At 35.6% G+C, this 14,584-nt stretch overlaps 3 protein-coding genes across 3 annotated transcripts; 1 reads left to right on the top strand and 2 right to left on the bottom strand.

Annotated features, from left to right (window-relative positions):
* Positions 1-1,112: 1,112 nt before the first annotated feature.
* LOC111016798 (E3 ubiquitin-protein ligase ATL41-like) lies at positions 1,113-2,161 on the top strand. Its single transcript, XM_022292319.2, has one exon. It carries the CDS (start codon positions 1,347-1,349, stop codon positions 2,040-2,042), a length of 696 nt encoding a protein of 231 aa, XP_022148011.1. The 5' UTR covers positions 1,113-1,346; the 3' UTR covers positions 2,043-2,161.
* A 1,085-nt stretch (positions 2,162-3,246) lies between these two features.
* LOC111016774 (PLASMODESMATA CALLOSE-BINDING PROTEIN 5) lies at positions 3,247-5,043 on the bottom strand. The gene is made up of 3 exons (XM_022292288.2): positions 3,834-5,043; positions 3,703-3,730; positions 3,247-3,539 (listed from the first exon to the last, which is right to left on the bottom strand). The coding sequence occupies exons 1-3, from the start codon at positions 4,168-4,170 to the stop codon at positions 3,374-3,376; spliced, it is 531 nt and encodes a 176-aa protein (XP_022147980.1). The 5' UTR covers positions 4,171-5,043; the 3' UTR covers positions 3,247-3,373.
* A 144-nt stretch (positions 5,044-5,187) lies between these two features.
* Positions 5,188-8,485, bottom strand: GH9B8 (glycosyl hydrolase 9B8). Its single transcript, XM_022292376.2, has 5 exons — positions 8,078-8,485; positions 7,775-7,987; positions 7,474-7,674; positions 7,130-7,384; positions 5,188-6,150 (listed from the first exon to the last, which is right to left on the bottom strand). The coding sequence occupies exons 1-5, from the start codon at positions 8,339-8,341 to the stop codon at positions 5,476-5,478; spliced, it is 1,608 nt and encodes a 535-aa protein (XP_022148068.1). The 5' UTR covers positions 8,342-8,485; the 3' UTR covers positions 5,188-5,475.
* Positions 8,486-14,584: the final 6,099 nt, after the last annotated feature.

Here is a 14,584-nt window from a genome sequence, read left to right as displayed (position 1 = left end):
TAATCTCTTTTTTCCATGTTTAAATTCTTGATCTGGATTGTTATGGAATTTTATGGCTTTTATTTTAGAATAATTATGAATTGGGATTTCCTTAATTTTTCCAATGGTATATAAGTTTTAGAAAATATCTCTATTCGGACGAGACATTTTATCTAAAACAAAATAAAAGTTTGAAGGATTTATGTCAAAATCGGATAATAACATATCATTGTGAAAATATTGAGGATCATTTGTCCTTTATAAGTGATTATTAGAGTCTCGTGGGTAGAATTATTGAATAATAAACAAAGAAGTGGTAAGCCTCAAAACATATTATTATATCATACAACTATATTTGAACTGTGCTCTAGACAACATCTCAAATAACACAATGAATAGAGTAAATTTTGAGCAAACTATAAATACAAAATTCGAACTTCTAAATTTATGAGAATCAATTCGAAACTGATCTCAAACCGTAAAGAACTAAGTAAATCGAGAACATAAAATATCAAAATGTTAATTTGACCTATTAACTACTATCTCATGTAAAATAAATTTTAAAATACAAATTAAGTCCTTAAACTTTCATAATTAAATCTAACAAGTCCTTAAATTTTTAACATTGTGTCTAATAGTTCATCCAACTTCTTTTTAAGAGTTTCTTAAATTTCAATTTCAATTTAAATATTTTTATAATTTTATAATTTTATAAGACCCATTAAACAAAAAATCAAAATTTATTAACCTACTAAACATTTTTGGCGAAATTTTAGAACGTACCAATCAAGATGGTGCTCTTTTAACTCATTGATCTTGGTCGGATCCTATTTTTAAATGGGATGTTCGTTTGAACTTGTTGGACTCTAATACGTATTAATATTCCTGAGATTTCATCTCAAAATCAATTAACTATGAGAATAATAGTCCATTTATATTGTAAAAGATTCATTTGAAAGTTTAAAATTAAACTTATAATTAAACATTTTATTACTTTTCTTTTTTGAAAAGATAAAGTCTCATTTTTCTAATATCTATTTTTCTACCTTTCCCTGTTTTACACGTAAAAACTTAAAAGATAGAGAGGAGGAGAACGTATGAGAAATGGGCAAGGGACGTGAAGAAGTCAACATTCAACAGTCAACTCAATTGAAAAACAGAGAAAAAAGAAATGGAAAAACAGAGCTTGTTCTTCGCAAGTTTCTTATTTCTGCCAACAAAATTCTTCCCTTTCTTAATCTTCTCTTTCACACTCACAAAATCAGAAATTCAAATAAAAAAAAAACCCATTATATTACCTTCAAATTTCAATTCTCTGAAAAACCCCCTCACAAATTCATCATCTTCTCTCACGAAAAGCAGAGCCCATGTCCTCCTCCTCCTCCGCCCATCCGTCGTTCGACGGCGACTCTTTCTTCATCCCCGTCCAACCCCACCCTCGCCGGAACGCTTACGGTTTAAACAACAAAATCATGCTCACCGCCATCGTTTCCCTCTCTCTCGTCGTCGTTCTCGTCATTGCCCTCCACATTTACGCCAGATACGCCCTCCGCCGCCAGGCGCGGCGGCGGAACCTCATGCGCCGCCTCGGTATTATCGCCCTCATGGACGCCCACGACCCGCCGCCGCCGCCGCGGCGGTCGGGCCTCGACCCGATTGTCATGGCGTCGCTGCCGGCGATCGTTTTCAAGCTGCCGGAAAATCAGGACCCGGCCGGCGCCGCCGTGGAGTGCGCCGTGTGTCTGAGCGCGGTGGAGGACGGCGAGACGGCGAGAATTTTGCCGAATTGTAAACATATTTTCCACTCGGAATGTATCGACAAGTGGTTCGGGTCGCATTCGACCTGCCCAATTTGCCGGACGGAGGCGGCGCCGCGGCCCCAGCCGGAACCCAGAGAAGCTCCGGCCGGTGGGTCGGTGCCGGCGGTGGAGGCCGTTAATGGGTCGGGTTCGCGATTGAGTTCGTTTAGACGGATGCTTAGTAGAGAAAGGTCTTCGCGGACAATTCAACGTTGCGTACAAGAAAATAGAAACGACGACGTTCGAGACTTGGAGAGGCAGTAAATATTAATGTAAAATCTATTAATTTTTTTTCTTTCTCTTCTTCCTCACTTAAAAGTACTCTTGATTTGTCACTAGAGTGTAAAAGAAAGAATTGAATTAAATACAAATATTTACTGATACTCAATTAAATACAAAGATTTTTTTTTTTGGTTGTATTTGATGATTTAGAAAATTGTGCAAGTCTGGTCTGGAAATTTTGTTTTATTTCTAAGTCAATTTCAATTATTTTTAATATATTAAATAAATAGGAAATATAGACTGGTATGGGACGTTGAAAATAAAAGCTGAGAAATTTCTAACTTGGAAGAGAAATTGTGTGTGTATTTGAGTTTGGTAGACCATTAATTTATTTTTATATTTAATCATAATTCATATCCTCCCATGTGATGTGACTACTTTTGATTCTCAAACTCTTCGGCGGTCCATTTCAAAGATTTTGGATTTTTTAATTCATTATTGTTTTATTTATTATTTATTTTATAGTACAACAACCCGGACAGAATATTGAATTCACAGACTTCTAAATTAGAAATATATGTCGAGTTTACTATTTTTTAGCAGAAGATAAATGTCTGTACTAATTGACCTATTACTATTATTTTATTCTAATAATAGTAACAATATTTATAGCAACAAGTTATAAGTTGAAGAGTTTCAACGAGTCTTTTAACAATAAAAACTATATTTAGTATGCATGATAAAATTTTCCCTTTTTTATTTTTATTTTATTTTATTTTTTGGAAAATCTCATGTGAATAGTATCCCATAGGACCTTAAACTTCAATCTCGTGTCTAACCGTTCCCTAACCTATTTGACATTAATTAAAATTAATGAGTTTTAAATGATACATGCTTATTATTGTTCGCTTGACTATATTGTCTAAAATAGTTATTTTGAAAGTTTAAGAATTAAGAACGGAGTAAAATATAACTAAAAGTCAGAATTTAGAAATGACACATGCTCTTTTGATCTGCCCTTCATGCAGCAGCAGCTGCCAGCCTCAAGATCTGATTTTCTTTTGTTTTCCCAAGTCATATCCTATGATTATTATTAAACCTTAATTTAAAAAAAAATTAATTATACAAAGCCCACAATTATAACTAAAACTCACCTCAAATCTGTACTGTATCTTATATCTCATCCAGTTTTTTTTCCATTAATAACAAATTCTTATCTGATTTTCAATTTCAAAATTTGTGCATATCAAAAAAGAATTAAGGGAGCCAATAACCCCAATATTAGGCTAATGAAAAGAAAAACTCAAATACTAATACAGACCACACCCACCAATGGAATATGAGATGATAATCAAACAAAAAACACAAGAAAACTAGAGGAAATTTCCTCTTTGAAATATAATTATGAAAAACAAATACCCGATTACCATATGCAAAACCCGTACCCGGCCCGCATTGAGATCCGACCCGCTTATGTCTTCGCTTGGCCCCAACCCTACCGCTGTAGTTTGGCTCGAAAAGTTTCCATTTCTCAACAAACTGCGCCATAAATGAGAGAAATCAAAACCCATTAAGCTCGAAAAAGGGTTGCAGATTCATTGGTGAGTCACCGTGACCCACGTGTTTATTTCTTGATTTGGAAATTAAATTTAATTAAGCTCCAAATCGAATCAGGGTTTTAAAGATCGATCGACGAATTTACCTGGAAGGGAATTTGCAATTTCCATAGCCTGAAACACAAGAAACATCAAAATCAAACTCGAGCTTTTAGATCTGGGATGAATTTGAGCGAAAGAAGAGATTGAATCGAGAAATTTGAAAGATTATACTGACTAGGGTTTAGGGAGGTGAGAGCGGCGGCGTTTTGGAAGAAGCAGCTGTCGTCGGTCACGCCGTGCTTGAGGAAGTAATCGTTGAAGGCGAAGGAGGCCATGTGCTGGACGTCAGAGGAGTCGTAGCAGGGCCCGCCGGCCTGGATTGGGGAGCAGTCGGCGCCGCCGGCGCCGCACGCCCAGTCGAGGGCCGACTGCAGAGAGGCGTCGTCGGCGTTGTTCTTGGCCACGCACCAGAGCTCCGTCGCGCCGCCTTGATCTCTGATCGACGGCGCCGCGTGGCAGAGGGGAATCAGGAGGAGGAAGAGCATACAGCGGCCGAATTTGAAGATCGGCATTTCGGAAGGCAAGATCGGGAAAAATGGAGGGAGCAGAGAGAGAGAAAAAAAATGTAGCCGTTGAAGTGACCGTTGCAGAGATGGAGAAGACTGAAGAGCGAATGAAGAAATGGAAAGAGGAATGGGGGTTGAAGAAGATGACGTATTTACAGGTTCCTCTCGGTTTTTTACTTTTACGTTTTACCGTCGCATTTTACTGTGACTGCGAATTTGGGTCATTCTGGCCTCAGAAAAATTAAACTAATTTACCATATATGTTTGATTATTAATACTAAAAAAATATAAAACAAAGAATAACTTTATTTAGTTGTAATAATGCTTATTTAAAATCATTACCAATCTTCATTTTAAGCTCTATAAACTTATTATTTAGAAATTTGGCGATTTAGGAATGTAGAGTTAACTTGAATTTGCAGGTAAGCTTTTGAGAAATAAGCTGGCCGGCGCACGAACAGCGGACTGTATTTGGGCCAAGTTCCGCATGGGCTACCACTAATATAGCCCAATCACTTGTGGACCCGAAATATTCAAGTTACAACAGGCCCAATAATTAAAAAATATGGTAAAAGAAAAGTCCATCCATATCATAAACCATTATGAATTGTGGACTAAGAATTAATTCAATATAATTTCTTACCTTTCAATCAATCATATTCGTTGTACTAAAAAAAACGTCCAATGAGAAACAAATAAGCTTATAAAAATAAGTCTACAGAAAGATTAGCCATTAAATTCAAATTTTCAATCGAACGAACTAACTCACTTGATTAAGACATATATCTCCAACAAAAAAGTAGTGAATTCATATTTCTTAATCTTAAATGGATAATTTTGTGATTAACTTGGGGTGGGCAACATTTTTTAACCAATTCTTGAACCTAATAAAAGACTTTTAATTAGAAAAGACAGACATATCCCTCTTGTCTTAAATAACTAATCAAGCATCATACATGACATCTAAATACATCATAGTGAAACAAAAAATGTTAACATAATTTATATTATAAAGCACAAAAAGGAATAAATGAAGATATTATTCAAATATATAAGAAGAATAAGAGAGAGGATGGAAGAGGGAAATAAAGCCACGAGATGTGAACTTTACCTTTAGTGTATAAATTATATCAAATAAATGAAAGCTACACAAAAGCTGGGGCTACGTCTCCTTAGATTTAGCCACCCAATAACATTCTCTCTCTTTTTCCTTTCTTCCTTTTTCATTTTCAGAGAAAATTAAATCCCATCCCACACACATTTATAAACACATATTTATATATATATATATTTTTTGTGTTACCTGTTGTTTCAATAGGAAGCATGTAGGAGCGGGTCTTGGGTTTGACCCGGATCCGACTCCGAATCATCTAACTGCGACAATTTGGCAAAAACGCCGACCAACGGCGCCGTATTGTATGTGCAGGCCTCGGTCTGCATATAATTCCCTCTCTCATCTGCAAAATTATCTTCGCAATCGGGACCGCCGACCACCGCCCCGACGAGGACGTTCGGGTTCGGATCCTGGCGTCCGTACCAGTTGTCGTAGCCCTGCGTGCACCCAATAAACGCCTTGTTTTCTCTGTACGACTCGATCGACGCCCCTCTGTGATGAACCCTAGTCGGGAATTTGGGGCCGAATCCGACCAAATAGCTCATGTTTTGGGGGTTGGCGCCGAGAATGTAATCCGTTTGCTGTTTTGCGAGGGCGAAGAGATCTCCGGCCTCGACCGTCCCGCCGGGGCAATTGAGGCGGTGGTTTGACCGGCGGAGGTAGTCGGAGTAGACGGTGAGAAGAAACGACGCCGTGGAGACGTATTGCATGTTGTTCCATTGGCGGACGAATAATAGCCCCGCCGGAGTTCGCTCCACGTTGCTGCCGTTGTTCTTGTTGAGGATTGTGCACAGGTAGTACTCTGCTTTTGATTGGTACTGCTTCAGGATTTTAGCTTCATCCCCATTTTTATGCCTCCCTTCCATAAGAACCTACAACCGGAGAAAAATAATAATCAGAACAATAACAACAAAAATTACTGCTTTACTCTCTTTTTAAGAATTTTCAAATGAGCTTATACACATGATAATTAACGTGTTAAAGTAAGAACTGAAATGAGAAATCAGGGAACAAAAATTCATCAAACAAATTTTTTAAAAATTAATAGAAATTTTATTTCACTTGTTGACTTTAGAATAGTATTTAAACTGAAAATAAAATTGGGAAAGATTAAAAGATAGAGAAAATTGAAGAGAGGGGCAATTAAAGAATAAAGAGTAAAGGATGTTAAAAGGGACACGTGGCGGGGTTGGAATAGGGAGAGGGAATTAATTGGTGTGGTAACGGAAGCACGTGGCCTTGTGTTCCATCCAACATGACCCGTAGTCTAAAACTTTTACCCCTGCTGTCCAATGGGTCCTTTAATTAGGGGCCACTCCATCTCTAACGTGAAAAAAGCCACACACACAAATCTTCCCTTTCCCTTTCCCTTCGCTTCTGCCATTTATCATTCCATCTCAAGACTCGATCACAAACAAAATCCTCAAAAAAAGATCCCACTCCCCCCACTAAATTATAACACCTCGAATCTCTAATCCCTCCCTATCAAACCCAAATTCACATGATTTTATACATACTCATTTCTTTTTTCTTTTAGGATGGAATATCAAACCATTCATATTTGAAGTAGTAATAGATGTTTTATTTACTATGGAGAATTATTGGATACAAAAGAGATACAATCTAAAAATTCATAAACATACTCAAAAGAATTTAAAATTTACCTAATTGATGCATCATCATATTCTAAAGGGCTAAAAGTTGTGGTGGGATCTAAATAATGAGTAGAAACAACTTTGTACAAACTCCGAAATGTGGCGTATCCCAATAAGATTATCCATGTGTAAGTTTATGTAAGTAATCTGGGAAAGCATTAAAGAAATGGGTTGGGTTTGGAAGTTTTTTTTTTACCTTGGAAGCGATGAGTTGGACGCCAGCGTACTTGACGTCCCAGCTGAACTCGGAAATGGCCCAGCCAATGCCACCGAAGCAGTGAGCCTTCTTAACAACGTACTCCAAATACTGCTCATTGTCGGTGGCCTCATACAGCCACAGCGCACCCCACAGCAGCTCGTCCTTATACCCACTCACCGACGCGTAGTAGTTCTTCACTATCCCCACGCTTCCGTCATATTTCCCTCTGAACTTCTCCCCGAACTCGAACAACTAATTCACCATCACAATAATCAGTTTCTTAATCTCTAACCAAAACTCAACTGCTTAATTCATTCTCTAACCAAATCTCTCTCTCTTACCTGCTGCGCGTGGTGGAGGAGCAGGTGCGAGTAATGCCGGTTCGTTTTCCTGAACACAATCGAGGCCGCCGCCATCGCTGCCGCCGTCTCTCCCGCGAGATCTGACCCCGGGCTGCTCTCGTCGATTTTGTACGCTTGCCGCGACGTCGTCATGTCCTCCGGCCTCTGCCAGCAGTAGTGGTCCGTGTCTCCGTCTCCCACCTGTGTACATTTTCACCAATGTGATTCTAATTCTGATTAATGAGCGATAATGAAATGATTATGTTGACGATTATGATGTATAATTGGTAATGAGATTCACCTCTGCCCACAGCACATTAGGGCTAGTGTGGGCTTTGATGAAGTAATCGGTCCCCCATTTAATGGCTTCGAGAGCGTGCTCCAATTCGCCGGCTGCTTCAATTTCTCGGCGGTACTCGATCACACTCCACGATAGCATCGTTACGGTGAAGGCCATTGGGAGGCCGAACTTCACGTGATCGCCGGCGTCGTAATATCCTCCGACCAAATCCACCTAAACACACCAAAAAGCCCCAATCGGTTAGGTTAATAAATGAAAACAGAGCAGCCGAAGGCGTAAACAGATTTCGAAGATATAACTCACTCCTTGCTCCAGGCCGTCGGTGAGGCCGGAATGGTCTCGCCAGGTGACGCGCTGGTTGTACGGCAGTCTCCCCGATCGCTGAGACTCGAAGTAGAGGAGGCTCTTGGAGAGAGCGTCGGCGTAATCGAAAGCTCCGGCCAAGGTCCATGTAACGGAAAAGGAGAAGAAGATCAGGAGGCGGCATTTGCCTGAAAACCTCAGCGGTTTCGGAGCTCCGACTTGGCGGCGGCATTGTGTCGTCGTCGCCGTCGTCTCCTCCTCCATTATAGGCGGAGCCGAGTCAGTTCCCCCTTTGCCGTTGAAATTTGCTTTTTAGGAGCGAAATTGGAGAGAGAAAAAGTGAGCTTCTCTCTCTCTCTCTCTCTCTCTCTCTCTCTCTCTCTCCCTCCACTCGCTTTCTCACACTTTAAACCTGACGAAGTATGCCTCCGGTTGTTGGTTTAATTGGGTTCGGTCATGGCCAATGCATTGGCACGTGAATCTCACGTGAGTTAAAAAACGAATTATTATTATTATTTTCTTTTTTGGGGTTTCAAATAACAAACAATAGAACAGAGGCGTGATTTTTGCGAGGGGTATTATCTGGAGTCGACAATTTCCGGGATGTTAAATGATGAAAATGGTATCAGTATCAGTGTTTCTATGTTAGAACTTACCTACCTCCATAACTTTGACTGCTTTGTTGGTTATTTTCGTCGAAATGTCGCTTTCACCCTTTCAAATCTTCGCATATTACCATTTCAGACCCTTCCGTTTTCTCCCGATGTCTCTTAAATTTTGGCGGACTATTTGGGGTCTAATTGGTACGGATAATTCTTCAAAAAAAATAAATACATTCTGCTTATAAAGTAAAATATATTATATATTTACATTTTTTGGATAAAATATTATATATATATATATATATATATTAGAATTATTATATATTTACTTGTTCCTCTGAGGCAAAGAGATTTCTTGATTTTAGCTATTTTACTCTTAGCTTATTCAGTATGTATTTTTATAACATATAAATTGGATTGACGTTTTTTTAGTATAACACTACGGTAGAGATCGAACTCACAACCTCTTGGTCGGTTGGAGATATATGTCAATTAATGTTAAGTTATGCTCACTTTGACCCTAAATTGCAATTTCAATTATCGCTGAACTATGTTCACTTTGGCTATAAATTGCATTGATGTTCTTCTCAATACCGTTAGAATCCATATAAATGAATTAAATTTACCCAACCTATCAGATTAAGCTTTTGGGTTGAGTGGTAGTTTATTCATTTTTAATGGTATCAAAGCTAACCTAACCTATTACGAGCTTTTGGGAGAGTGCACTTCCTTCACCTAACCTGGCAGTTATTCATTTCGCCACCCGTTACCCATTTTTTTGTGTTCTTCGTTTCTTGCCCTCTAATGGCGGACGATGAATATATCAATCCAACTGCTCCGATGAGCAATTCCTCGGCTTCTCTTAATCAATCAGTTCTTGCACAATATATTAACCCATATTTCCTCCCTATTTTATATTGATTTCCACTTGTTGGGTCTTCATGTTGTTTTCCAAGCCCACAAGTGAGAGGAGTATTAGATATCCAATAAATGAATTAAATTTACCCAACCCATAAGCTTAAGCTTTTGAGTTGAGTGGTGGTTTGTTCATTCTTAAGATGGTATCAGAGCGGATAATTTGTAATTTGTAGGGGTGAGGATTCGAATTCATCATCTTTTCGTCAAATATATTGAATATTCCAATTTTACCTTACATTTGTTGAATTAAAAAAATGTTATGTCAACTTGATGATAACTCAACAAGTTAAGATATCAATCTACAACTAAAAGGTCGTGAATTCAAATTCTTATTTCTATATTTTGAACTAAAACATTTTTTTTTTTTTACTTTTTCCTGAATTTTTTAGATGTTTAAACATATTTTAATTATTAAACATGGGTGAAAATATATATTAACGTAAATCTCTAATATATATATATATATATATATATATTACTTTTTCCTGAATTTTTTAGATGTTTAGACATATTTTAATTATTAAACATGGGATGAAAAATATAAAATATATACTAACGTAAATCTCTTCTAACACTGCATAGACTGGCGGTTAAGATTTCAAAATAAATATAATTTAATAATATGAGAAAAGAATAATAATAATTGAATATGATTTACATTTGCATTATTTCACGTGATAGATAATGATATTTATTTGTCGCTTTTATATATTCAATTTAAATGCACATTGAGGGAGGGAAAAGGGGAAATTAAATTAAATTAGAAAAAAAAAGAACTGGGCCCACAAGTAAAAAGAAAGAGGCAAGATGGGCATGAGCGGTATTGATTACGGCAATCGGATGCGTACATCATATGATATGATCATCATCACCTCCAATTAAGGAATTTGTCACGCATTTATTTGTTAATTATATAATTATATTAAATACCAAAACCAACTTTTGCAAAAATAGCCTTCAACCCTTGCGTTACCAAAACGCTTCCGTTTCTATTTTATTACAAAATCACGTCGTTGTAACTTGCAACTACAATACTTAAAATTACAATATTCAAATAAAAATAATTCCAACTATGAACTAAAAAAAGATCAGACAGAGAACAATAATTCCAACTACTATTATTGTATCTGATCGCTTTAGTATAATATATTCCAATTATTTTCCACCTCTCAAATTATATTTATTATTTCCTTTATTTCTTTATTATTATTTTTCTTTTTTAATATCTCAAAATTTATATTTATTTTATTTTAAAATGCCAACATAGTTTTGTATCAATTAAAAGGTCAAAGATGTTGAGTATATAAGTAACCAAAAAAAAATCCCAATATGATAATTTTTAAATAAAAAATAAAAGTAAAAAGTATATGAGTTAGAGCTTGGATTTAAAGTTAGATAATAGATAGTAAGAGGCTTATTATTTAACATTATATATATATTTTAGTCTCTAACTTTCACAAACATTCACTTTACTTATATAGTTATAGCTCTTTTTTCCTCATTAGTAACAATATAATTGATGCATTTAAAAAACTCAAACACCTAACTCGCTATCATTTTATTATGTATTTAGGATGACTTAAAAATGATTATTAAATAAAAAATTATTTTTCTATAAACACTTTATCAAAGTTACAAATTTATTACAAATTTAATTAGTGTTTTTAATAGCTTCCTTAGTTGATTTTATATTATAAAGAACGGTAAAGATAAACAATAACATTAATATGAAGAATGGTAAATATAAATAGTTAAGTTATAGTCAAATTAGAAACCGTAGGCAATCTTTTTACACATAAACTTATAATAAACACTACTCATTTTCGTAAGGTCAAAAGTTTCCATTGCCACATTTTCATCGCACCGAAAATAGAAAATGAAAGCCAAGCTAAACCAATATATTGGTTAATTATAAAACATTAAAAATGTAATCTAGTGTTGGAAAAATAAATCGTAATAGAGTACTTTTAAAAACCATTTTAAAAACATAGCGTGCGATAAAGCATTTATTATTTTTTTAAAGAGAGAGATACCATACGAAACAGTCTTGAAAAATAAATAATAATTTTATTAAAAAAAAAAACTTTGGGACAGTTATATATGTACAAAAGACGGTTGAATCCGAAATCCGACCCGATTCTTCATACGTCAACAGAGAGTAAAATACAAGTCAAAAGATTGGATGGATCCGGATCCGGATACACTACAATTAATTAGTTTTATTATTATTATTATTTTACTTTTTTGAAGGGGCAAGACAGTAAAATAACGTGGGTAGAAAATATTGAGGAATTGTCGGTGGTGAGGGGAAGGGCCACCGGCGGTTCCTGGTTCAGCTGCTGTATTCACGGTGGCGGGACCCTCAAAGTTAAACCACCAATCGTTCTGGGCCCCACCTGCCCGGCCGACACCTCGGCGGTTATAATTCCAACATTTTAATTTTATTATTTATTGTATTTACTTTCATATTCTCCTTTCCCCCCTCCCTTTCTTTTCAAATTTATTTCTCTCCATCAATTCCAAATTTTCAAAATCATGCCACTTTTCCCACAAGAAAAAAAAAAGAAAAAAAAAAGGAAATTCTACTAAAATTATATTTATTGGGGGTGCCTGAATTTGGCTTTATTGTTTTGGAGGATGCAATTTTGCTTAATTATTTATGGAAGAGTTATTTCTTTTGGTCATGGCTACTTTATTTATTGCTACCATTGTTAGCTTATTTATTTGTTTTCTTCTCTCAATTTTGTTCAATTATTGATGGCAAATTATGGATTTTGATATTTCTAGTCTTGGGATAATTATGGGTTTTCTTTAAATTAATTTTGGAGTCTATTTTATTTAGAAGGCAGCCACATTAACTTTTATCCTTTTTAATTATGGCCAATTAATTTATTAAATTTTGGAGTCTATTTATGTATTGATTTATTCCAAGATTTCTATGCTCTTTTTGTTTATTGTGTCACTATTAGCTTATTTACTTGATTTATTCTTCCAATTTTGCACAACTATTGATGGCAATTTATGGATTTTGATATTTTTGGTCTTGGGGTGATTATGAGGTTTTCTTTAAATATTAGAGTCTATGTTGTTTGGGGAAGAGAATACCCTGGACACGTGGATGACTCCTATTGGTGCTCCAAGATGACTCATCAGTCATGCCCAGTTCGGACTGTCGAGATCACCACCACTAGCATTGACAGATGCTAAGTATGAGGGCCGAGGTGAACCTGGCCGAGGTCCGACCTACCGGGAAGCTCGGTAGGGGCCGATGTGAGCTACTGTCAGCGGCGTGATTATCGGGTGTAACCGTCGGTCCCGAGATTACCGGGTGTAACCGACGGTCCCGAGATTACCGGGTGTAACCGTCGCGAGATTAGCGGGACTACCACCCATAAGTAGAGGACCTCACTCCACGATCAGGTACGACGATTTTTTCTGACCTCGAACTAAACTGGGAATCCGACCTATACTGACTTGATCGTCGGAGTGCTCACCTTTTTGTGCAGGTCCGCCCAAGTATTCAGATCGGTCCGGAGGCCGAGTTCGAGCTGCAATCTGAAATACACTGTTGTGCATATAAACATATGTATTTAGAAGGTAGTCACATTTAATGGAATTTCATCCCTTTAATTATGACTAATTCAACTATCTACAGATTTTTCAAAAATTGTGTTTTTATTGGGACAGATTATATTTTAGCACAAATTTCATGATTTTGTTTAATGAAGAATACATATTCAATGAATTGGAATATATAATTGGTGCAAAAAACTTAAACCACTAATTTGATTATATAATTTTTTCTTTGATAAATTTTTTTATTATATAATTTGCATGTTACAATAGACCTAAAAAGAGTCAATAAAAGAGATTTTGATCAACTTTTTAAGTCAAAATAAAATATGTGGCAAATTTCTACGTAACCCCACTTTAGTCTTTTTTTTTTTTTTTTGTCTTTTCTAAAAAGTAATAGAAATGATAAATGGAGTGGAAAATAATATTTTTTGTGGGATATTAGTCAATAAAGTTGTCTACTAACACATGCTTAGACTAATTAAATGCCTGTTGATTTAATTGTTAGAGATCTTCAAATTAAAGTACGACAAAGACTTTTTTGGTTTAATGCAACATACGAAGTTTTGTAAGCAATTAAATCTTTATGAAGTTGAATAAAGATATGGTGTCAATTTATATACATAATTTATGTTTATTCAATAAATATTATATATATTATGGGGAATGAATAGTTCTCTTCTTTTTATTTTGAATAAGAAGATACATCAAAATTACAAAATAGAAATATCCCTTATAAAACGAGTGGAGGAGGGTTCCTCACAAATACATCTCTTTGGATGTCACTAGAGAATTGAGTACTGCTTTATTCTACAATCTATCGACATACATAAACGAAATTGTATCAACTTATTATTCTTTTGTTACAATGTTAATTAGTAGAAGCTAATATTCTACAAGACTATTCATTGTAAAATTATGAATAGAGACAAATTTACTTTGTTCAAGTTAGGTCATTTGAAATAACAACAAAATGTCAAGTTAGTGTAATATTGAGTGTGCCTACTTTGCTTCTTGATGTTTATAAGAGGAGTGAAATTATTATAGTTACTCGTAGGTCTATCTAGATAATATGTCACAAATATATCATAAATGTCACAACATTAGTGATATGATCTTTCTTGCATCGGTCATTATGAATTGACGAGTGATCTGGTCTAACCTCTAACTAATTAACGATAGTTGAATCGATGTGACCTTAGTTATAGTTACCCTCAATTTAGATGGTAATTTAATGTCAAATACTTTAGTTTATTTTACCTCACTCATTTGGTGAGGTGTATCTATTTGGCAGGTTGAATTATTTCTCATGTCACATTTTGTAAGAGTATTCAATCAATTATTATTTGTTTACCTCTTAGACGATTAACTGCATAACTATGTAAACATTGTTTGTGAGTACTTTTAAAATAGG

This window comes from Momordica charantia (genome assembly GCF_013281855.1).
Source record: "Momordica charantia cultivar OHB3-1 chromosome 4 unlocalized genomic scaffold, Mcharantia_2.0 BLBB01000004.1, whole genome shotgun sequence".
NCBI lineage: Eukaryota > Viridiplantae > Streptophyta > Magnoliopsida > Cucurbitales > Cucurbitaceae > Momordica > Momordica charantia.
The sequence above is the reverse complement of the archived record's forward strand: the minus strand, read 5'-3'. Positions and strand labels throughout refer to the sequence as shown.

Bases quoted from the DNA above. Each gene is read 5' to 3' on its own strand.
- LOC111016798 (XM_022292319.2), top strand. From the start codon at position 1,347: ATGTCCTCCTCCTCCTCCGCCCATCCGTCGTTCGACGGCGACTCTTTC.
- LOC111016774 (XM_022292288.2), bottom strand. From the start codon at position 4,170: ATGCCGATCTTCAAATTCGGCCGCTGTATGCTCTTCCTCCTCCTGATT. The intron at 3,731-3,833 runs GTCAGTATAATC...CTTGTGTTTCAG, and splicing joins TCTCACCTCCCTAAACCCTA to GCTATGGAAATTGCAAATTC. The intron at 3,540-3,702 runs GTAAATTCGTCG...TTTATGGCGCAG, and splicing joins AATTGCAAATTCCCTTCCAG to TTTGTTGAGAAATGGAAACT.
- GH9B8 (XM_022292376.2), bottom strand. From the start codon at position 8,341: ATGGAGGAGGAGACGACGGCGACGACGACACAATGCCGCCGCCAAGTC. The intron at 7,385-7,473 runs GTAAGAGAGAGA...ATGGTGAATTAG, and splicing joins TCCTCCACCACGCGCAGCAG to TTGTTCGAGTTCGGGGAGAA. The intron at 6,151-7,129 runs GTAAAAAAAAAA...CTCCGGTTGTAG, and splicing joins TCCAACTCATCGCTTCCAAG to GTTCTTATGGAAGGGAGGCA.